Source organism: Patagioenas fasciata, chromosome 3, assembly GCF_037038585.1.
Source record: "Patagioenas fasciata isolate bPatFas1 chromosome 3, bPatFas1.hap1, whole genome shotgun sequence".
In the NCBI taxonomy this organism is placed as follows: domain Eukaryota; kingdom Metazoa; phylum Chordata; class Aves; order Columbiformes; family Columbidae; genus Patagioenas; species Patagioenas fasciata.
The window spans coordinates 78,381,874-78,406,190 of NC_092522.1; the positions used below are offsets into that span (position 1 = coordinate 78,381,874).

Genomic DNA, 24,317 nt, shown 5'->3' on the forward strand with positions numbered 1-24,317 from the left:
ATTTTTTTGTCAACTTGTCTCGTATTTCTGAGCATGCTCTCACGTGCCTTGGCCAGAGTTCTCTGTATAACTTTCTACTGAGTCAGGCTGCTGGTTTTCTTACCCCAAATCCCCAATGGGTGGTTTCAAGCTCTCCAGACATTCTTCAAAGACAGTTTGAAACCCAGCCAAGCCCACAGAGGGGTACAGCTCTTTTCCCAACCTATATGCAGTTGGGCTGGTTGTCTCCCAGGAGGGGCAAGCCGGGCTGCAGCTGCAGCCACCATCGCAGGGGACAACCCCTGCCACCTCCCAAAATCAACTGAACTTTGTGATTTTTAGCAGCATGAAATTATCCCATTGGGGGTTATTTGATCACCAAACCCAGGCAGGCTTGGGTGAAGGGTTGAAGTGCAGAGGCCCATGTAAATAAGTGTTTATAGACTCAAGTGGATGCAGGATCAGGTCCTCTCCCCAGCCCCAAATCACCACGAGGTGGTTTCACCCAGCTCAGAAGTCACCCCTTTTCCAGGTCCTGTGTTTAGATGTCCATCCACGGCATGATAAAACAGAGCAAAGGCAAATGTGCAATGTAGAGATCCATTATGCTTTATTTACATGCGTCACCATCTCTTTTACAAACTAGATTACAATTTAAAATGGAATACACAAGGCAATATCTACTAACACCAAGTGGAGTAAGCAATGCGCCTCTACTTCATTTGGAAAGGGGCAGGTTTTGCTCCAAAACAAACTTCCTTCCAACCTCTGTGTAGTAAGGTAGTATATTCCTCCAGGGCAGCATCTTTTTTTTTTTTTTTTTTTAATATAAAATCCTCAGTAAGACTGCAACATGAGAGTGTCTGCTTTCAAATGAAAGTACAAGATAGCCCAAATGAAAAGTATAAACTGTTCAGCTCTTCGGTATGTAAAGACGGCCATGCGTGATAAGGCTGTGGATTTAATATTCTTCCAATTTACATGGCTTGAAACAAAAACAGATAAAACAGTTTTACAGATACTGTATACATATTTTTTCCAATCATGCAACTTTTTTTAAAAAAAAAGTTAAACATGTGAAGCCAAATGTACAATCCATTTTTTCCAACCCATAGTAGCAAAATGTATCTGGTCCTCCTTCACATCCATTGCCAATTCCTAAGGTATACTGTGTACTAAAAACACACACAGGACACCGATTGCCAAGCAATAACATCATTTTAGAGAAATACATGACCTAAAAGGTAACTTTTTGAAGAGGTGGCACAAACATTTCTGGAGTTAAGCAGTGGTCAGCTATTCAATTTTCCTCAAGAGAAATTTTTTTTACAAAATTATTAAATCAAGCCCCAAACTTGTGACTAGGAATTGCACAAATGTCACCCTTTTAGACCTTTTGTTTAGATCAAATGTTTAAATGATACCTATATAAATGTTCTGGACCTTCATCCATTTTACATGGTTTCAGAAGTAAAATTTCTAGGCATAAACATGTTCAAATACCCAAAGGCGAACGTTTTCAAAAGGTATTTTCCCCAAAATAGCCAGTCAAGTCTGTATTTTGACACCTGAATAAGTGGCCCTTTGAATTCAGGAAGATTTATTTAGCACCTCAGAAGAGGAGGGTGTTTACTGGGCACCTCAGCAAGCGCAGATGGTGGTGACCTTCCCCTGGGCCTGGGGCACCTGGCACTCCTCTCCTTCCTTTGAGAAGTGACGAGGGCAGAGCGGCTCGTCCCCTGCCACCACAATGGAGTCCCCGACACTCGGTGCCTGACACCAGGCACTTCCATTTGAAAATTCTGGCCACAAAAAGGAGCAACACAAAGCAAACCAACCCTGAAGAGGTTGGCCAAGTCCACTCTTGTCAGGCGAGTGCTGGGCTACTCTCCAAAGCAGGGGCCCAGTGAGTCCCAGACACACCACTGGAAATGCTTTCCTCAGCATTGCTGGGAGGCAGGTTAAGCCTTTCAGCCGCTAATGCTTTTATTTTTTTAAGAAAAAACCCCTTATCTGTCATTGATAGGCTGCATCTGAACCAACTGGTTTTTCTCCATTTTCTGAACAGAGTGGACCTTAGTTTTCCCTCTCATTTCTGCCAGTACGAGCTGGTTTCGCTGCACTCAAGGGGACCAGGCTGCTGTAGCAGAGCAGAAGTTGCCCCCATTTGGTTTAAGCTACCAGGCCTTCCCTTGCCTTTGACAAGAACTGCATTCGTACCAAGAAAAAAAGTAAAATGATGGATTTTTGTCACTTCGGCTATACCATCAAGTCAGGCCATACTGGTGCTGGTTTTTGGGCAGGCACCCTGGGTCTCACTGGAGGACTCACCCATGGCAGGGGCCAAATGCTCCACCCTGGCACGGGGAGCCACCACGTGAGCTCTGCTGGTGGCCGAAACCATGGGCAGGGGGACGACTCCAGCTGTAGGGCAGCAGCCAAAGAGGAGCCTCAAGGAAAGGAGCACCAGAGAGAAGTCCTTCAACGTACACTTGCATTTTGGGGTGTACTGGGAAGCTGAGAGCTAATGCTACACGCTCAGAGGAGGTTGGAGATAAAGCTCTTGACCAATTTTGGTAAAAGGTGCCTGCAACTGGACTCCATAAAAAGAGACCCCTAGCCCAGGTGACTGTGGCACACGAGCAACCTGGGTAGCTGGCAGCTGGTAGAGATGGGCAATGAGGATCATCTAATTCCAACAAATGTAATAAATTAGTCCCCACGCTGACAAATAGACCACCTCAGTGTAAAAAGAAAAAATAAGCTTTTTAAAAGATGAATGACAAACCCTTGGCTGCTTGAAGAGTCGATATGCTACAGGGCTACGATAACCACAACTGCACAGAGTCTACACAGTTATAACTGTGGGGAGAAACCAAGAGGTGCATCTTTACGAGAGAACAGCGTGGGGGCTACAATACAAAAACAAAACGTCCATCACACTAGGAGCTGTTGTTTCACCAATATCACCTCAGGGACCTGGAAAGTGAGGGGCGAGGAAGGGCCCATGAATGCTTGTTTTTGTGTGTGCGTGCGTGTGAGTGGCGAGAGGGATGTCACTCCACATTGCATGGGACACGGGTCCGTGGGAACTCATGCACTGAGACTTTGGGTTAAAATGCTAGTTTGTTTTCCTAACATCCATGCATAATGATCCATTTCTGTACATAATAAAATATATTTATATATTTATATGCATAATGCTTTTATGCAAAGAAAAAAAACTTCATTTATCACTTTGGAGAATTATGTATACACTGTCCTATTCAGAACGTCTTCCTATCGAGTTCCTATGTACCAATGGTGTTTCCCCCTCTTTTTTCGGATCCCTCCCCACCAAGATACTACTAAAAAGTAATCAAACTTTCCAGATTATAGAGAGGATCTATACAGCACCATACCTTTTATTCATTATTATTATTATTATTAATTTTACAAAAGAAAATCTTAGAAGCAAAATATATAAAACTGCCTTTTCTTTCAGTGTCATTTATCCTGTTACTATCTGTGCTCATATGAAAAGCCATTTGTATGATACTGTTCACCTTGCCATTCCCTCTCCTGCTTTTTCTGCCACGACAGATTATACATAATGAGAAGGAAAAAATAACCAAGGATATGTCCAAAACAAACAAACAAAAAGGATCACTGATGCAATAACACCCCTCACAATGACCTGTGCCTCAGCTCGTGGCGTTGCCACTGCAAGCCATCTGCCGATGCCCAGCCTCTACGCTTTTCGGCAAAATGGCGTATTTCCCTTAACTTTTGCTTTTTCAAACACATGTTTACAGGTGGCAGTTCGGCCTGTAACCCCTCACTGGCTGGCTGCGGCAGGAGGGGCAGCCCTGCTAAGGGCGGGCAGCAGAGGGGCTCCTGCCTTGGTGGGTGCACATGCAGGCAATGCACCCACTGTCAGTCTGTCCTCACGAGCCACGAGGCAAACCCACCGGCTTCCCTTCTCCCGCAATCAACCCTGGTTTGATGCTTAGGGAAAAAAGAAAAAACAAAAACAAACAGGGCTGTACCATTAAATTTAAGGAAAGAAATAAGAAAGAAACAAACCAACCAACCCAACAAACAGACCACGCACATCACCCCTCTCTGGAATTCAGCCCGCGGACTGGCGTAACAAACACTGTATATTCAGAAAACCCTGACGTCTGAGCAGTGTTGGGTTATAAGCATCTCCTTGCGTGTGCGCAGTACTTCAGATTCCCCAGGGAGAGAGAGCAAAAATGGTCAAAAATCTAAAGAAATCAAACTGGAGGTTGTACGGGGGAGGGTGGGTAGACAGGGAAAACCTCCAAAAAAGAAAAGCCAACTTAAAACATCCCATAAACCATTAATATATTGAAACACCACATACTCATTGACAAGTAACTACTGTAAAGGCTACACAGTGTGTTCTCAACAGGATGGTGCTGAACATGGTCTCCACAGCAGGTGCTTGGCCATCCCAGAAAAGAAAGATTTTGCATACTTCAGAATAAGTTCAATTCCCAAAAAGAAGAGGAAAAAAAAAGAAAAAAAAAAAAAAAAAAAGGAGGATCTTCACTCCATTAAGGGCTTATTAACAGTCTGCTTCTTTAGGAAAATAATGCAGGGTTCACAAAGGTCGTAAGCTGTAAACAGTATCACTGTCCACTTGCTGACAGCAGATTTGGCAAAGGGTTCTCTCTACATCTCGTGTCAGTTTGAGGGCCTGGAGAGGAAGAAGAGAAGACAGTGAGACTGTTGCATGTAGAAAAAAAAAAAAAACACAATAAAAAAAGGCAACCAAGCAAACTCCCAAACCCAACAACACCTTACACTGACAAGCAATTTTGATTTGTTTGCACCCAAAAGCTTCAAATTCATAGCAAGGAATAAATTGCACCATGACCCTGCCTGAAAATACTTAAACCTTGCTACGGTTTGAGCGTGCTTCTCCGCTGGTTTAGTTGAATCTGAGCAGTTGTTCCCCTATCCAAAAAAACCCAACAGCCAAGTCTGATTTACAGAAGCCCAGTGCATTATCTACTTGTTAAGCATATTTCCTGGTGAAGCACAGAAGGATCCTCCAGCTTTTCTCCAAAATGATCACCCTTTCCCATCATCACCAAAAGACTGGACAAATCTTCTGTCATGGTTTGATATCAACCACCATCCTTGAAGGACAGTTGAAGAAGGCTCCTCAAGAGAAACAGCGAGGAGCCAGCAATTTTGGTTCAGACTTTGGAGTTCTCCATTTTCCTGCTCATATGACACATCAAGAAGCAGGGCTTTAGAAACAGGGTTAGCATCCAGCTTATTCTGTAGCTATGAAACTTTGGAAAGTATGTGCATTTAAAAGAATGCATCTTCAGGAAGCTTGCTGGGTAGCCATCTGCATTGCTGGGCATGTAACTTCTGACTCTGAAATGACTCCTGAAAACAGGGCTTAGTCCCTCATATCACTTACAACCTGCTGAGGATCTTCCCTGAGGTGAATGACTGGTGATTTTTTTATACAGTGGAAGAACAAGGGGGCACTTGCTGAAACCAAAAAGCTATTTGAGTTGATTACAGGAACATCTTTACTCTCAAAAGACTGTGGTATCAGGTACCTTCATGAAAAATGGTGGATTTAGGGGAACGGCTGGATTAATCTGGACCAGCATCTCCTGCAAGGGGGATCACCCAAAGGCAGTCATGAGATGACTCTCCATCACTGCCCCTCTCCTTTTTAAGGTGCCAGACACTGATCCTATGATAACATTTTATCGAAGTGACCTGTTCTGATAATGCTAAATGATTGATGGAAATTTAATCATTCTGTCTCATGGTTATTAGAGCAACAGCATGACAGCTGCTCCCTGCGCCATTAAGGGAGAACTTCATTCAGCACAGCTTAGGGAGCAGACAGATTGTGCATTTTACCCAAACAAAATTTGGCTTTAGCCTTAATTATGTGGAGGGGTTTGGGGTAGACTGTTTTGTGAATAAAGGGATTTCTGACTGGATCAACATATTGATTCCTTCGTTTTCAAAGGGCAAATTAACACTAGCTGTTCGTTAATGTGACTGCCTGGCAACAACTCTATTTGGTGTGTCCTGATGGCTGTAACAAGGTCAGTAGAAGATACCCAGACAGGCCTGGTAGCCCCCAGTAAAACCTGGTTAGTGGCTTGTATGCAGCTCAAACAAGAGAAGGCCCTTTTCCCTGCTTCTCCTTAAAGCCTCAGCACCAGGGGAGCTGGAAACGGGTGACTTCCCCAAGCGCAACCTCACCCGAAGGGAAGGCTCAGGTCCCACAGCTGCAGCCCAGCCGGAGTGGGAAGCCTTGCTGACTTCAAATGAAGCTATTTAATTAACAGTAAATGACTACAAAAATTCCCAATGAAGTACCAGAGTAGAGTTTAATGTTTAAAAGTGTATGTAAAATGCTATACTATGAAACAAAGTTTCAAGAGGAAAAAACTGGAGGACGGATGCTCATGAGCACCAGTTGTGGAAGCACTGCCTGATATTTTTTCCTGAGGACACCTGTTCTCAGACTGTGGCCAGCCTCTAAGAGACAGACATGCACCTGAGGTGAAACTTGCTCGTAGCAGAACCAAAACATGCTCAATTTTCACAGCTCTGTTTACACAGACTTCACAAATAGATTAAAAAATGAAAAGAAGTAGATCAAAGTCTTAACCTGCCTGCCTTCAAATTACCCACTGAAGCCCATAACAGACCCACACACTCTCACTTTCTGCCTCACCACAAAAAGCCTTTGTTAACCCTGAGTCAGTGGCCTGCTGCTTCAGAGCAATGAAAACCATATCAGGCAAGGAAGCAAACACTTAGATACATCTCCATTTACCAGTGGTCCTCAACCACAACTCCCCAGTGGTCACCACCTCCTACCCCCAAATATCGCCAGCTGCATCCTGAGCAACCCTGAGGTCTTCTCCCATTCCTGATGGCCATCGGAAAAGCTCATCCTCTGGAGCGTCACCCTGAATTTGCAGAGGCAGACAGGGTTTCTCCTCTGGTGAGCCAGGACATTGCTGTCCTCTAAGGACAACACACAGTTCTCCAGGTAAAGTAGCCTAGTCCCCACCTTATCCTTTTCCCTGACCTGTACCATTGGGTCCTGTTTTGGGAGGTGAAAGCAGCAGAAGTATGAGCACAGGGAGTGATGAAAAAAATAAATAGAATAGAGGTCAAGGAGGGATACAAGAAAGGTGAAGTCTAGCAGGGCTGGTGGGTTAGAGCAATGTTTGGTAACAAGCCACAGCAAAGTCGTGGAGCCCCCTCTCACATGTGGTATGGTTTCTTGTTTCTTACGTTGGGGGGGAACTTCCAAAAAGGACACTACTGGAAAACATCCTCTTGCTGTATTTCATAAGCCACTCCTTGGAAAATTATCAGTTATCCCTCAAAAAGCTCCTCTGTCAAACCTGAAGCCCATTTTCAATCATCAGGGAGTGGAAAGGAAGGAGGAATTTTAGGCTTTCTCCTGAAGTTTCTTAGACTTCCTTAAGATTTTCTCCTGAAGAAAGCAAAGGCTTTCTTTGGAGTGCGGTCTTCACAACTGCATTGACACCTGGGCTCTGTCACACACACACTTAAAGGCAATTTTACTACGGCTGTTTTGACCCCCTGGGTGGAGAAGGCTGGAAACAAGATACATCTGCTGGACATTAGAAGAATCCACACTACTATATCAAGCTATAGTTTATTCAAGCATATATGCATGTGGGTGGTGAATATAATGACTTTAAAACAGAAACAACATTAAGTGAGGGGTGAGGAGGAACTCCACCTTTGTCACGTCCCACAGACGTTTTGAACCCTAGATGCTAAATCCATTTATCCTATTCGGTGGAAGAGTGTAAAACAAAAAAACCCCAATATTTCTGTATTGTCTAATTCTTCAGCTTGCAAGCAATTATGTGGGAAATAAGATGCCCCTTTTCTTCTGTTCTTTTCTCTGCGTTCCCATCCTTTATCTTGCTACTGACCAGTTATAAATGCTACTCTTGCTCTACTCAGTAGATGAGCTTTTGGTTGTGATTTCCCTGCCAGCAACAACATTTCTTCACCTCTGTCTCACATTATTACACCACTTAACTGCATAGCTATCACCCAAGGCCCATGGCAGCCCATGCACCATCAGAAGAGCTCTGAAAGATCCTCTACTGCCTGTTGCTTTCTCCCTTTGATTCCCACCAGTGCCAATTATGCAGCATCAGAAATTTCTTCAGAATAGAAAGATGATGCATCGATGCTCCCCAAGAGCAAGGAACAGGTAATGTACATGGGTGGTAAGTTTGTCAGTAAGCTAATGTAATGCACAGCCCATAAATTTTTTTGTTAAAAGAAAAGTTATGTTTTCCATTACATAATTATGGCACTGGAAACCACACTACCAGCGCACAGGTCCTTTGTATGATGGCCTACCAAGGACTCCCTGATTTGGCTGGAAGGCTTGTTGAGTGGATCACATCTTGAAAAATATCACCACTTAGAGGTCTATAAAACAAGTGTTTTCCCTGTCTGCCACTCCATAATGACTCCCTAGGGACAGGAAATTCAAATAACTACTTTATCTGTCCAGAGATCGAGGATGCAAACATTCTGAAGGAAACCTGAATCCTTTGGTGACAAATGTCCATTTGATGTAGTGCCTCTCCCTTTGACTTGTCATTGCTGCATCTACTCCAAAAATGGGGGTAGGCTCAAAAAGCAAGACTTGATTACATGTGGGTACAAGCTGATATGTGTCTGAGGTTTTCACAGCTCGAGACTGAAGAGTACACACAAATTGTTTAGAAACAAATAAAGAAGATAACTATAGTGGCAAATCCTTCTATAATGACAAAACTGCAGCATTAGATTTTTTTATTCAGCAGAGTAAAATTCAGGAATGCTGACACCGTGGCAGGTGTGGCATAGTGAGAGCCCATAGGCACAGTGTATGCTGCACTAGGATGGCTCTGTGCTGAGACACAACGCTGAGGTCAGGGTGTGAAGCCCAAGGGGAAAAAAAGTGCTGGCTAGAACGTATTTTCTTTCTAAGGCCTGAGCTTCCAGGCATGTTGCAACTTCACTTTTTCTGTTTAAATTCTACTCATAAAAACAGACCTTTTCCAGCTCAGAATCAGGGACAGAGAGTGAGGGAGAAGGATGGAAAGAGGAAGAACGCCGGTACAAAAGTGAGACTTTTGGGAGCTAAAAAGTTGCTGTGCTGGTATTTGCGCAGGCACATAAAGCATGGAAGTGTCTGTTTTCCTTCTATTGCTGCTCTTCCACTCGAAGAAACACTGCAAACCATAGCAGACAACCAAGGATTTTGGAAGTAAATCTAACTAAAGACATCAGATCATTCTCTCACACTGTATCAGCTCCCTGGGGCGAAAGGCTTGCCCAGAACTGTAGTGAGGTCCCACAACTATTGATATGCGTGTTATTCTGATATCCAAGTTGCCTACAGAATCACAGAACAGTCTGGGCTGGAAGGGACTTCAGCATCCTCTGGTTCAACCTTCTATTGCAGGCAAGACCTTAGATTAGGTTATTCAGGGCCCTGTAAAGCCAAGTGTGGAACATTTCCAGCAAGGGAGAATCCACCACTCCTCCACACAGTTCACTTTACCCTCAAAGGCGAGTAAGGTCCCTTCTACCCATTTTGCAGATGAAAAGGAGATACTCGGAGAGAAACTGGTTCACCCATGCTCACACACTTAAAAGTAGATCAGGTTTTCCTAATGTATTGGGACCTGATGCTGAACAACCAAATTCACAGGAATTCTTTGCTTGCTTGCAAGAGGAGCAAACACATGCAGATTCCACTACGTATGTCACTGTGTTGTTGCCCATACAAGGAGACCATATGCAGTCGCACTTGTTTTCACATCTACAGGCATGTGAGTGTGCAGTTATGCTGGCTTTCCAGCACAGGCACTGTGCTAACTACCTTATTAGCGTTGAGAACCATCACATCTGGCTGTGTTCAATCCTCTGCCCTGACCAACAGAGAAGAGTGTAGATACAGGACATTATCACTCTACAAGGTCTCCAGGGTTCTCACTTGACAACCTTGTGGTAAATTTTATTCCCGGCCTTTTGTTCGGGGGCCTGAGGAGTGAGGTGCCAGTTATGAGTGACACTGCCATTGATTGCAAGATATCAGCCTGGGTGCTCAGCACAGCAACTTCTATGCAGGATGCTGCTGCGCTAGAGGAAGAATGCCAAAAATGCTTGCAAAATACATCTTCTATTAGGGGTAAAGCACATTGGCTGAAATAATGGTGCTTTCTTTAGGCACTTGGGAGGACTGGGAAGGAGACCTCTACTGCGGATCAGAAAACAACGGATAAGTACTGCATCTGTGCAAGAGCAGAGAAGGATTTTGCTTTCACTTTTGAATCTGAAGAATAAGAGCTGCTTTTTAGAGTAAAAAGTACCTGCATGGCTGGAAATATCCCGAATTATGTGTTTACAGTGCTATGGAAACATGCTACGTACTCTTTTGAATGTCCTCATAGAGTTAGTTTCTCTCTGTCAGGTACCAAGCCTATTTTAGAAACATTCTCCCTGCTATGGAGTCTTCTCATTTTCTTCTGTACTAAGTTGAAAATGACAGGCCAATAATGCTCACACTGCTCACGCAAGAGGATTTCCACCATGTTGATACAAGGCAGGAGATCCTCTATCATGACTAACATGTGGCAGAAAAGGCAAGACAGGGAAGGTCCTTCCTCAAAACCAGATTTTCTCTACATTTGTATGAAATAAATTACTCATGAAAGCCAGGAGAAGCAGTTTGCAAGAGCAGGCAGTAAAGGGGAAAACAATGCGCAAGATATTCAGCTCAGCTGCAAAAGTGCATTAACACAAGCCATTCTCCACAGCATCATCTGGGAAAAGCAGGTTTTTTTCCTGGAGTAACCACAGACAACCGCAGCTACACAGCGGCCTCCGTTAGCTGAGCAGCGTCTCCATCCGATTACCGCTCAGCAGATGTCCGCTCTGCCAGACTCCAACAGCCGCCACCCTGCACGGTAATTTGAGTGGAAAAGTTGATTAAATAGCCCCCACGGACTGGACCAGAGTGCAGCACTCCCACCACCCAGCCGCAGGTACCCGATTTAACGGGGTCAGTGTCCCCACGCACCGTGTGGGCACTCGATTGGGGGTGGCGCTGATGGGAGCATCTTGCTGGCCCACGCTAGACCTGTGCTCTTTGGCTGTCATCAACACAGCACTCACACCTCTCCAGCTGTCAGTTCATCACCTTGGCTGAGGGCTGAATTGCTATGAAAAAAGATCTCGACCTTTCCTCAGCTGCATGATGCTATGTTTCTAAAAAGGATCTCTTATTACGCACTTCTTCAAGAAAATACATTTTTAGGAGGGGCTGTTTAAAAGGCTGGCTCAAAAGAAGAAAAAAGAAAAAAACCACCTGTAACCATCCCGGCTATCAGGCAACAGCACGTCTGGGGACCAACACTGATCTGCAGCTCTAAACAATCATTACGGCTCATTCACATGAAAAAGATGATATGTGGAGACTCATTCTGTAATAAAACCTGCGTGCTGCTGATCCAGGGAGGAAAGCACTGGGGAGACCAGTTGATGCAAGTCATTCTAAAAATATCAGTTTGTGCTGTCATCTGGTGAGAGTATGTCATCCTGCAATCTTGGCATCTGCAGGGACAGCAAGTTTCTGCCTAATTATTGCTGCTGAATCACATGACAAAGCATGAGGTACTAAAAAATATATCTATACAAAACACCAACAGAAGAACACCCAAACCACGGGATCAGACCACTGTCCTGGCTTCAGCTGCTGTACACTCTCAACATAAGCCTGCAGAGGCAATCCTGGTTTATATGGATCTTTTTCCTCGGTTAATACAACCCCAAAACATAAACCCAAATTAAAAAGCACACCAAAACCAAAAAGCCCTGCTCCCAGAAGGAGCGAGTGATTTATCATGTTTGTCTGTCAGCTCCTGCCGCCTTCATGCAGCAAAAGCCACCACATCCCTGCAAGTGTGGGACCGGTCCCCGAGTGGAAGGGGCATCAAGGGGCTCCACGGTCAGCAGGACCACATGAGAGGCAACCCAAGTGGGGTTTGCCTGGCTTTTCCCCCTCCTCCCCAGCCACCACAAGTGCTGAGTTTGCTCCCCTGTCACTGGTGTGTACCCAGGCAGCGAGGAACCTGCTTGGGGCAGGCTCTCCTTGGAGTTAATGACATCCTTGTTCCCAGCAAAATACATTTTCTACATATTTTTGTTCAAAGACTAAGCTTGGTGTGCATGATGTTGAGCTAGTCACAAAACCACCTTTCAGAACCTGGGCTGGCTGAAACAACACTTAAACTTTAAGAGCGTGCCACTGCCTTAACCGCTAACCTGTTAGAAATGGACCAGAAGAATTTGCTGTTCCTGAATTTCCTTTAGATTTTTTAAAGGCAGCCAGCCCCATTTTGGCTCCATGTAAGAAACCTACCAGCCCTACTCCTAAGACCTCATTTTTTGAAAATTAGAGAGCAGGAAGTATAGCTGTGGTGCTGAGGCCATCAGCATCGTCAGGAAAGAGCTCCACTGATTCTGCTTTCCACAATTCAGCCTTAAAGAACAGAAAACAAGCTTTCTGGTAAAGCATAAAAATAATCTTCCTAGTGGCATATTGTACAGAGCTTTCTGATTCAAAACTCCATCCAAATGAAGATCTTTTCACTATCTACTTCAACTTTTAAGATGGTGGTGTAGCAAATAGTAAGTCATCCTCAAAACTGTGCTTTCATCTTCGGTATGAATTTCACCCAGAAACAGGTTGAACGCCAGTTAACAAATCGCCAGGTAGTTCAAACCGATATGGACTAATGAAATATCAACAGGCATTTTGTTATATTTCATAGGATTTTGTTTTATGAGAGATGTTAGTCACCAAATTGTGTGAACGTTGCAAGATGTTGCTATTAGCATCTTGTGCACTCTACTGCTACAGGAAGATCATGTAGTACCTAGATGATGATAGGGCAAAATGAGTGACTTTAACTGCTCTTTGAAGTATTTTACTCACAATTCGCAAGCCAACGTGACTCCAGGCCAGCTCTGTTATGGAGCTCAGAGACATGCCCCTAAACAGCACATTGAAATCTGTCTCGTAAGATGCAGCTGGATGAGTTTTTCAGATGGTGAAACCAGCCCAAGAAGTTCCTGCCCTGCTTGTGCTGAGCCACCCTCCAGCCCCCACCCAAGCCCTCCCAGCATTGCTGCCTGTGCAGTGCCCTTGTAAACTGCATCACTGAAAGTACCAAGGTAAGAAAAACTTCTCAGGTGGGTTTTGATATCAAAGAAAATGTTTGTCCAAGCGGTAGCTGATCATAGGTTCCTGACATTTCAAGCAGTAGTAAATGCCCCAAATGGTCTACTGTGCCTGTCTGTTCACAACTACTCCTTGGTGAATGCCAAGTCCCTTGAGACTTGGTGGCTGAGAAGAACCATGGAGCAAAGGATGGAGCTATGGGAACCCCAGGCTAAGAGAGGACTCATTGATTTCAAAATAAAAGGTATTTTAGACACAGGTGAAGGAATAGAGACGTCTTTATTTATTGATAAACAAGCTGAAAAAAACAAGGTGATAATTATCTGAGTGGGTAGAGGGCATATCCAGTGCTCTTGGGAAGGAGGCAGAGACAGAGCAACAGAGGCCCCAGCCAGCTTAAGAGGGGAAAATTATGGCTGGGTGAACAAAGCAAGAAAAAAGCATATTGATTTTCTCCTTTCCTTCTTACAAGAGAAAACAAAACAAAACAAAACAACCCCAAATTCATTTATATGCCTCAATGATGGCCCTTGGAAAGGCTGGGCACGGCCAGCACAGAGGGACCAGGCAAGGCTCTCTCCAGGGACCATGCACAGGCCTGTGTGCAGCAAACGTGCACAGCCATTAAACCAGCAACGGTGGCATCTCCTGCACGGGTTTTTCACTTCCCCTATGAAGAAACTGTAGTTGATTTTCTTCCAAAGTAAACCCCCTCTCTACACCTAGGGTATGTATAAGCTAAATACCTTGTATTTGGCTTCTTTTTTTTTCTTCCTGAAAACTGACTCCAACATTTCTTTTATTTTTCATGGAGAACACAGCACTCACTATTCTCAGGTATGCCAATAGCCCATTGTAACTGCTTCAGTCTGTCTGTGAAACACACCTGGCCACCCTCGTGAAATGGATTTAGCGTAAGCAAGCACCAGGCTCCTCAGCTTGAAAGCATTCCCCAGTTTCCAAGCCTGCAAAGATTTTAATTTAAGGGTCCCTATTGCTACACCAAAATAGAGAAGTAACAGAAAAAGCAATTCAGAATGACTGTATCTGATGTCACACGAGGCACCCCTATGAAAACATGAGATGCTCGTAGAGAGGCAGATTCTCAAACAGCGCTGCTTAACGGAGGAGGAATGGTGCATGATGAACCAGCTCAGCAGAAATCATCTGCACTTGCACCTGATACCGGAGGCAGCCCGCAGCAGCCGGTCCCCTTGTCAGAGAGAGGGAAAGAGGCTTCCACAGATGACTGGACAGTAATCCGCTGAGGAGAGCTGTCTCGTTAATAAATCTGTCCTTTGCAACGAGACTCCACTCACACAGATGTGTCAGTTCCGTTATTGAGGGAGCAGCCTGAACAAGATCAGGGAGGCTACACTTTCCGTGAATGGCACAGGCTGGGGTGAAGAGGCAGGGGCGAGCATTGGTGAGGAGGTGGCATGGTGTGCCTCCTCCACGCTGCCCAGGCAGGTCTCCCTGCAGCCATCTATCCATGCACAGCCAACAAAAATATGAAAGTAGGAGGCCGCCCTATTTGCCTTGTATCAAGCAAAGCTGTCAATAAAATCTACTTTTTAGGCCACATTTGGCAGACCGCACTGTTGGATGTTTCCCAGCAATAAAATTCTTATGGACTTTTTTTTTTTTTTTTTACCTCATGCAAAAATGGTTTCTAGATCCAAACAGCTCATGCACCTGGAGGAAGAGAGAACTGATCAGGAAGCGTGACGACCTGCAAGTTTTTGCTTCCTGGCTCACAAGTCAAACCTTTTTCTTTCCCCTCTCTTTTCTTAAATTCTGCAGCACTGGGACTGAAGGAAAACCAGAATTCAGCTGTGGCACTGGCCTTGTCAAGCTGCTGTCCTGTGTAGGGTCAGTGGGATATGTCGTCCTGTACAGCCTGTTCCCACAGCCCATCTCCTGGCCATGCACTGCAACCCTCTTGCTTTCCATGAGAAGCAGTGAAAGAACCAGAGAAAATCCTCCCACTAGCAGAGAAAGCAAACCAACTGCTCCACTGGAGCGAGGCAGCTTTGCACAATGTCTGAAAGGAGGATTCCTGTGTCGTCTTGTTCTCCCTCAGCAGATCACAGTAGATGTCTCCTGCAGTACTCCATATGCTAGGAAAGACCTTCAGGAGGTTCACCACTGCTGCTCATCTACTGCTAAGTTTCCCCACGAACAGCTAACTGCGAAACAGAGAATGAAAACTCAATTAAAGATGAAAGGGGCAAATTATGAACAGTAAAGTGAAATGACACCAACTCCTTCTTTCCATCCTTCATCCAGAAAATAAGGAAGTTGGAAGTTAGCTGCAAGCTGAATGAATTTAACCTCATTTAACCTCACCACTGGGATACCCTACATACTATTCTGAAGTTAACAGAACACTTTCAATAATTTATAGCTAACCTTTTATCCTACTAAATTCTGAAATTGACTCCTTTATACTAATAAATAAACAAAGGAGAAAGGGCACTTTGTGTTGCACCTACCCTATGAGTCAGTGGATATGTACGTGTGAGCAGGCAGCGGCATGGGCAGGAGCCTGCAAAATCACAAAGGATGACAGAAACAATGTTTATAAGTTCAAATGCCCCCAGCTGTGGAAAAGAAGCAATGGAAAAAAACACATAGATCTGGAAAAAATTAATCTGAAGAGGCTAACATTTGAAAAGCACGTACGCCAGAACCCAGAACTACAGATATTCTGTTGGTGGAGTCCAAAAGAAAATGATAGCCACCCCAGTCCAGGGAGGGACCAACAATTTTTGCATATTTAAAACATGAAACACAGCACATCTCTGGGACTAGAATGCCACCTTTGCTATTTCAAGATATAATTCCTCCCTTTGCTATGTCTTTCTTTTTCCAAGAAATAAAAATTTAAAAGAAACCAAACCAAAACAAACAACTTCGTTAGCATTGCTGTACAGCAGCAATACAACTCTAATTCAGTCCAAATTTGTCTCACACACCCAATCCTCAGTGCATGCATTGATCTTGCAAAGATGCTCTTCCTCCTCCTCTGCAGCATTATTGCTGCACTGACTGCAAAGCCCCTTGCTCCATGCCTATGTAACACAGCTTGGCCTTGTGCAGCATCAGCTACAGAGAATAATTCATCTGTTGTGACTTCAAAGGAGACAAGTTGAGACTCTGTGATTCCTAAACCCCACAAACATTCCACCTTGGTTTGCCTGATTTGTCATTAACATTTCCCATGGCTAAATTAAGAAGGACGCATAGCATCAGATGCGTGCTGACAGTGTTGCAGCCGAACAGCTTTTATAGCTTCGTCTCATTTCCCTCCGCACCTCCAAATGTTTATTGGTTGCTCCTGTTGCACGTGCCAACACAAAGCAAGCCATCACAAGGCAAATTAATACTATTAGTGTGCACTAACTGTTAAGTATTTGGCGCAAACTCCAAGTATTTTACCACATCTACGGGGCACTGACCTGTTTGCCCATTTTCCCTGTTCTCAAAGATCCTTCAGCCTGGTACCCAACTCTGTGATGAAGCCTGTTTAGCACCAGTGAAGTTCCCCACATTCAGACTGACAACGTTCTGAGCTGAGATGAGGGAATCAAAGTTAAAATCCAGCCCATCTGCATCCATGAGTTCACTGCGGATAATGGACTCCATGTCACACTCCAAGCTCCCATTGAAAATATCCAGGTCCAAGTCACTCGGGAATTTCTCGTGTCCCATGACCGGGAGGTTCACACTAGAGGAGTACAAAGAGGAGCCTGAGAGCGGGTCAGAAAGTGTTTGCATAGACTGATTGACAGGTGACTGCTGATGTTTGGAGGATCCCAAGCTGTTCGAGTCACTCAAGCCTATGTTACTGATGGAATTGGACAAGGCACGGCTGCCACTAAGAGAGGAGTTGTGGGACTGGTGCTGGTGATGAGGCAGGCTCTGATTGACCAGACCGCCCTGGCTGGACTGCGCGGCAAATGACATCATGGGGTCGTTGCGGAGCATTATATTCCTGCGGGAATTCTGGGCGGACACAGCTGTGCTGGCTTGTGACATGAGTGGGTCAGACTGTGTCATCATGACATCGCTGTGACTAAGTGCATCAGAGGCGAGGAGATCCTGCAGCGTCTGGTTGTTGTAATGAGACATGGAAGAGAAGGTGGCCTGCTTGTTCTCCTGAATGGTCTGCATGGGTGACTGCCGGAGGGAATTCAGGGACGAGGGCCCGAACACGGCATTGTTGAAACTACTTGATGGGGAACCCAGCCCTGAACCTTTGGAACCATACGGAAAACTGGAGCTTCTCTGCATTATCCCTCCTGTAGGCGACTGCTGGGAGGGAGGGAGTGTTATATTGTCCAAGAGATCATCCATGAGGTTATCAGTCAGTCCATCATTCAAATTCATTGTCCCAGCCATATCAGTCAACCTAGGCAACTCCACAGTACATGGTTTGTTTACTGATGGGGACAAGCTCGATGGGCTACTGTAGAGCATGGGAGAAAGTGGAGCGTCATCATCTTGAACATCATCTAGCTCGGTGCTTGCCAAAATCGGTGACAAGCGGCCACTGATCGTACTGGCGTTTGAATTTGTACGGGAACGAAAATCTGTCCATGCATCCAGCTCGTCGCTGCTGCGGGAGGTGGGACTCCCTGGCCACTTGGAGAGCTGAGAAGGGCTGTCCTCACTCGTCTCCTGGGCGGTCTGCAGGGCTGCCTTCTTCTTAGCCGCCCGCCCTCTGCTCTTTGTGTACTTGTTGCTGTTGTCCATAGACACAGCGCGTCTCCGAGGCGCCTTGCCACCTTTTCCACCATCTGGATTAATCATCCACCAAGAGCTTTTCCCAGTGCCTTCGTTCTGCACTCTGACGAAGCGGCTGTGGAGTGACAAGTTGTGCCGGATCGAATTCTGTGGGAAAGGAATAAAACAAAACGTTAAGACCAGCTCCCCTCTTGTTTTGCTACCCAAATCTCAATCACTAAACTAGCATCACATGAAAACAGCAATATGGATAAAAGCATTGGGCCCTGCTGGACATGAACACTGGTTTCTCGGGTGGTGGATACAGGAGGGCTGGAGCGTGGCTGCTGCAAATCAAGCCCCACGCTTGCACTAGCTGTGCATTCCTGGTGCCCATCCCTACATCCCCATAAGTTGCACCCTAAGGAAGGGAGTGTCACACAGCTCCATTCCTGCTAGCAAGGAGCTAGAAGTATCTCCCTTACTTTGGACTCAGGACAAACCTCCATACTATCAACAATCTTGTCATCAGTTCATTGAAATAAAAACTGCAAAGATGAAGCAAAAATCTGGCAATATCCCTGTCTCTCTAAGGTGCTAGATACAGCTGTATAAAGCTGCTGTACACAGTGGGACATGCTGTGCCGTACAGGATGCTACAAGATACAAGGCTTTCAGGGGATCCCGGGCACAGTCTGCCCTTCCATATTATCCGCCTGCATAAATCAGCAACATCTACCATCCAAAACCCATGTTGGCTCAAACCAATGGTAATCACCCCAGAAAGAGAAAGAGGCAGACAAAACCAGCCCACGGCAGCACTAGTGAAATGATTACAGATTTAAATCAAAATGGGATGAAAATCCCACTCCACTCATCCTGCTGATCCTGGGCTTCAAATATGGCTCAAACGAAGCACAAGGTACTATTTGTTAGTGAGAATGCTTCTGGGGTTTTTGGGTTTTGTTCTTTGTGTGTGTGTGTGTGTGTTTGGTTTTGTTGTTTTTTCTCCATGTGCAAGTCCAAAGATTTTTGGAGCTATCCCACATTCCTTTGAAAAAACAGTTGTGCTATCCCTCCAGGTTAAAGATGATATTTTAAAAGTTGCATAAGTTCTTTTTTCTTAGATTTTGGCAATTACCAGTTATATCTTTAAAGAGGAAAAAAAATGTATTTGTTCTACCAGCATGTTTTAAAAGCACAAAGTCAACAGGATCACAGCACATTCAAACCATCCAAAATAAGTGTCCTTCATTTACAAAGCACTGAAGAAATTTCAGATTTAAACAGGCAAAGAATAAATCCATCAACAAATCATCCATCAGCATCTCGACATTTGCATCCTTAGGATAAATGCATGTTTGACATAAGTGAACTGGAGACACATTTGATGTATAAAGAAGCACAGCCCAAGTTTTTTTTTAAGCTATTCTTTTCAGTATAAAATGCTTCTTTTTCCCCTGTTGTGGTTTTTGTCAGATTGTGAAATGGAAAACACGCCTGAAGTTCTTCTCGTACGCAGACAGCAGACGCGGCTGTGATTATCACTTAATGAAAAGAGAAATCATATGGACTACGGTTCAAAATAGCAACTGTTATGTTTTAAACAATTTGCACAAACAGCAGACCAGACTTTGCAGACATACTCAAGAGAAGTTTGGGTCAGTGCCTCAGCCATAAACTTGTACATTTCTAAGGGACTATCATGCCATCAAAATACAGTGGATTGAGTTGCAGCACAATAGTTCTTCAGTCTAAGGAAGGAAAGAGCTTTTTATTATTTAACTGATGACATTTTAACTATATTTTGAGTCTGGCAACAGTCTGTTTCTAACTTCTAATAACTAGGCGTCACTGCTTTCTTCTTCAGGTTTCTCCCAGCTGGCTGGAAAATTGTTGGGTTTTGGTGGTGGTGGTTTGGTGGTGTTTTTGTTTGTTTGTTGTTTTTTTAATAACCTTTTTAAAAAAAATTTCCAGCCTGTACTGCATCAAGGCAGGTAGCTGTCACATTCACAGACAACCACTTGTGACTTTCACGCACAACCACTTGTAAGAACGTTCGCATGGGGATCTCTCCTTGCAAAGAGCGAGCAACAGGACAAAGACAACCAGATGCAGAGCACCACACCAAGCCAGGCTACGAGAGCCACAGAAACCATGCTGTTCCCCACCTAAAAATGCTGAATATAAGAATACACAGCACCATGACTCTTGCTAACGAAAAGAATCTTAGAAAACACAGAAAAGAAACATTCAAGATGGCACAGGTAGCATGCCACGTAGCTTCAGATATAAAACCACTCAGCCAAAGTGCCAGCAGCTGACAGTTTTCAACCTATGGTATTCTCATGAAATGGCTTATTTCTGCTGCTGGTAGCCACAGTATGAAACTATCTGGCCTAAATCCATGAAAAATCCTAAAAGGTAAAATTGTGAGACTGAGGCACCTTTCAGGATGAGGGCTCCTGCATATGTGTGCACACGTGTAATTTTCTTCTTATATCTTTTTGCTCAGTGTTGGTATTGCACAAATAATGAAAGAATGTAATAATACTTTTGCATTGAAAATTGGTGGTTATAAAAAATCCAAGCAGTTTGTTTTTCTTTACATTACGCAATATGCCATTTACGCTCTGGCTTCTGCTTTTCTTTACTTTTCTTCTGTAGGAAGATTGTTTTCTTAAGCATAATTATGGGCCAATTTATTTTTGTGTACCCCGTCTCCACCCTCTGTTCAAACACTGCCTTAAAACCCACTTCTTTCATGTAACCTCCTCCACTAACCTCTTCAGCAAGAGTATCTGAGTTTCTTGGTTTCCCCTTGTGTTGGATGCTCTGCCAAACCAAATTAGGGCTGGATCCTATTATCCTTTCACATGCAAGATTTGCTACAGAAGTCACTGGGATTGATTGACAGCTCACATCAGTAAGGCTTGTTGTGCTGTGCTACCAGGCTGCAATCTAGATGGAAATAACTGTATTTTCTACCTGGTTTCTGAGCTGTCAAACAATGTTCCCATCTGCTTAAAATACAGGAAAATATCATGAGACAATCTTTGCTCACAACCACGTGCATTAGTACTATATGACCATACAACAAGCCGCAAAGGAGGTGAGGAAGCAAAGAAAATACAGTTTATCATTTGAATCCACTGTTGATCAAATTAATGGGGATTTTTCTTTGACTTATGTGAGAAGACATTTTAGGCCATGGTGAGGCAAATATAACACATTTTTCCATGACAAAATGCAATGAGAAACTTTCAAAGGTCTGGAAAGGAACTTCCATCAATCTGTCCTGAAGACCATATGTAGGTGCGACAGATGCTAGTCAGGCTGCAGATACCTTCGAAAGAACTCAGATACCACTGATGGGTACAACATATGGACTGTGCAAGAGCAGAGTAGAAAACTAATATGATGAGCTTCTCCCTTTACTAGTGTTGCTATTTATATTGGACTCGAAGACCGAAGTTCCTGCAGAAAAGATCAAGAGCAGGATTGAGCCCAGCCCAGCCAGGTCCCGCTTCCCCCGTGAAGTGGTCCTGCAGGGAAGAATGACCAGCCCCTGGAGATGAGGAAGATCCAGGGCAGAGGAACAAGAGGCAGGTCAGATTAGATGTGAGCAGAGGGTGGTACAGTTCCTTCGGCAAGCAGCATTGCTGCCCTACTGCAGCTTAGGCTGATGCAGCTGGGTACCTGCTGGCAGCCAGGGCAGCAACACGTGGGGTGACAGCACATTCCCCAAACTTCAGGCCATGCTTTCAACTTTTATGAATGTCGATCCATTGCACCGCTTTTCGTTCAGTTAGTACCCCTCAAGGGAAGTAGCCACATTTTGCTTGCAAAAAAAAGAAAACAGCTACCACGTCCTAATTATATGTGTCTCTCCTGATATTTTGGTTAGACTGCAAACAGCTAAGTTCCCAGAGAGGACATTCAAACATTTCCAAAGTGCTATATACCCGATTTGATACAAACAACTGAATGAGTCTCCCAGAAATGCTGGGCTGCACGTGATTTCAACACTCTGTCCTGGTCAGGCAACAGAAGCAAACGCTCAAGCCTTTAAACGGAGAAAATTCCCCTTCCCTGTGCCTGTTTCGGCCTCTTCCAAGCCGTGTTTACCTTGTGGAGCCCGTCCATTAACTCAGACACCAGCTGCAAGTGCTTCCACTGCAGTACAGAGTCGTCTTTGTCTGGAAGTAACATGTGGTATCAATTTATCATCCTCAACAACGCAACAAGGAATCCACTCACTTTAAAAATAAAAAGAGAGTTGTGTAACTTAACTCTTAAAAGCCTCTGCTTTAAAAAAAAAAAAAAAAGAAAAAAGAAAAAAGAAAAAAAGTTTAAAGATTAGCAAGACGAGGTGCAGCTGGTGGCTGCTGAGTCCAAGTTACACACTGGTCTGTTTTTATTTCAGTGTTTTGTAGTGAGTGGCTAATTTGTTACTTCAGATACAGGCTCCTAAGCTGTAAAGTTATCCCTATAAATCAAAAGTAGTTGTTTATTTTAACAATTGGGATACCAGGACACGATAGGAGAAAAACGCTATCTGCAGACCCGTAAATGCTGCTAATGCTCACTTGGGAGAATTATACTTTATTTTATACTGTATTCACATATTTAACGTTCTAACTTCACCATATGAAGTTGTCTGGTAGCCATGCAGTAGGGAAAGGCACCACATCTCATACCACTGGAAAGAAGCCATGAAAATAACTTGAGCTTGTGAGCCGCCAGGTGACCAGAGGCAGCCCTGCTTCTCCACAGCTCTGCTTGCTCACCTGAAGTTCAGTTTACATCCCATGTCACCTTGCTCAAAAAGTTGTTGCACAAATCTCCTTTGGGATGAACACCCTTACAGAGGGCCTCTAACAAAAATCTAACAAAAGATGAAACAAACTGCTTTCTCTGCATTCAGTTGTCGCCAACACAGGAGGTTCTGGATAATCCAACACATTTTGCCCACCTGTCCAGACCAGTGTTTGTGCCTTCTCATGAAGTAACTCAAAATTTGCTTCAACTACCAGTTTTAGTTTTTGCTTTCAAGTCTCCAGTGAAATTTAAATGCAAGTAAACAAGAAAACAGATACAGTAACCCCAATATACAAATAATTAAAGTTGCCAATTGTGCGCATGTACGCAGGAATTTCCGGTGAAAGGGTTTTGTGAGTCTAGGCAAGGAGATCTTTAGGATGTACCAATCTGTTCGTTTTATACAGTCATCTTCTGCCTAGCTCTGTAAGGCTGCAGTACCGCTTTTCCCAAGGAACTTAAAAATCCCCAACCCAAACAGGTCTCAGAATTTCTTTCTCTTTCCCATGAGTTTTTGCAAACCAGAAATATAATTTAATGAAGTAGTGAGGATGCTCTGGAGATGTAGAAAAGCAAAAACTAAAACATAAGGAAAGTCCACCCACAACATCTATTCAGCCATGTTGTACTGATACACATATTTTGCCACATAAAACTAAGTACTATGTATTCCGGATTGTTACATTTTCCCTAAATTATGGAAGTTGCAAGGTGAAAAAAAGCATTAAGCAAATTAGATGCAGAAAGACAACTCTTTCCTGACATCCAAACACTTTCAGTGTTCGATGTTTGGTATCATCTGGTATCATGGGGGGTTGAACTAGATGACCTTTGAAGGTGCCTTCCAACCCAATCTATTCTATGATTCTATGATCTTCAAGTTCCTAAGGCAGCTCCTGCAAATCCCACCAGCTGTTCAGCAGAAGCAGGCGGTGAGAAACCACCAGGGTCCCGTCAGGGACATCCAGTAGCCCTCTGCATGCAGCTGGCAAAGTCCACCCTCCTAACAGCCCTGGACAGGACACATGGGATGACATGCACTGAGTCCTGCCACTCAAGCATGCCCTCCTGCAGGAAAAGGGTTACAAACAAACTAACTAACTAACCAACCAAATCACAGATTTAGGGCGAAAAAGTGAGCTCAGCATCTGAAGGGTGGCTCTGTGCATTCCCCTCCTCATCCTCTCTTTAAAGGAGTAATTCTGACCTTGGTGGTAGGGGAGGGCTAGAAGAGGCCTCTGCTGTAATTAGCTCTGCCCGCCCACTGTCCCCCATTCCCAGGAAGAGCAGAGAGCCTTGGGGGATATTAAAGCTTCTTGAGAGAACATTAAGTCCAGCAAAGATTTATCCTCTGAAATGTGCTGGCTCAGATAGGAGAGCATACGCTGATCTGCCTCCGTCCCGCACGCAAGGCGCCACGTTGTGCCAAATTATGACAGGAGAAGGTGATTAGCGCAGCGAAAACAAACCCTCCCTAACGACGGGCGCCCCGTCC

The 24,317-nt window shown here is 44.4% G+C and overlaps 1 protein-coding gene across 2 annotated transcripts in view; it reads right to left on the reverse strand.

Annotated features, from left to right (window-relative positions):
• Positions 1-565: 565 nt before the first annotated feature.
• The window catches only part of FOXO3 (forkhead box O3), a 94,143-nt gene continuing 70,391 nt past the window's right edge, over positions 566-24,317 (reverse strand). Inside the window, exons 2-4 of one of the 2 annotated variants that reach the window (XR_011738425.1) lie at positions 16,735-18,169; positions 15,769-15,821; positions 566-4,684 (exon numbers count right to left, since the gene is read on the reverse strand). Coding sequence is in view for 1 of the 2 variants with exons in the window: in XM_065833436.2 (XP_065689508.1) it covers positions 16,769-18,169 (1,401 nt within the window). In the remaining variant the exon portion in view is untranslated. The remainder of the gene's footprint in view (positions 4,685-15,768; positions 15,822-16,734; positions 18,170-24,317) is intronic. The other variant, XM_065833436.2, reaches the window with a different exon arrangement.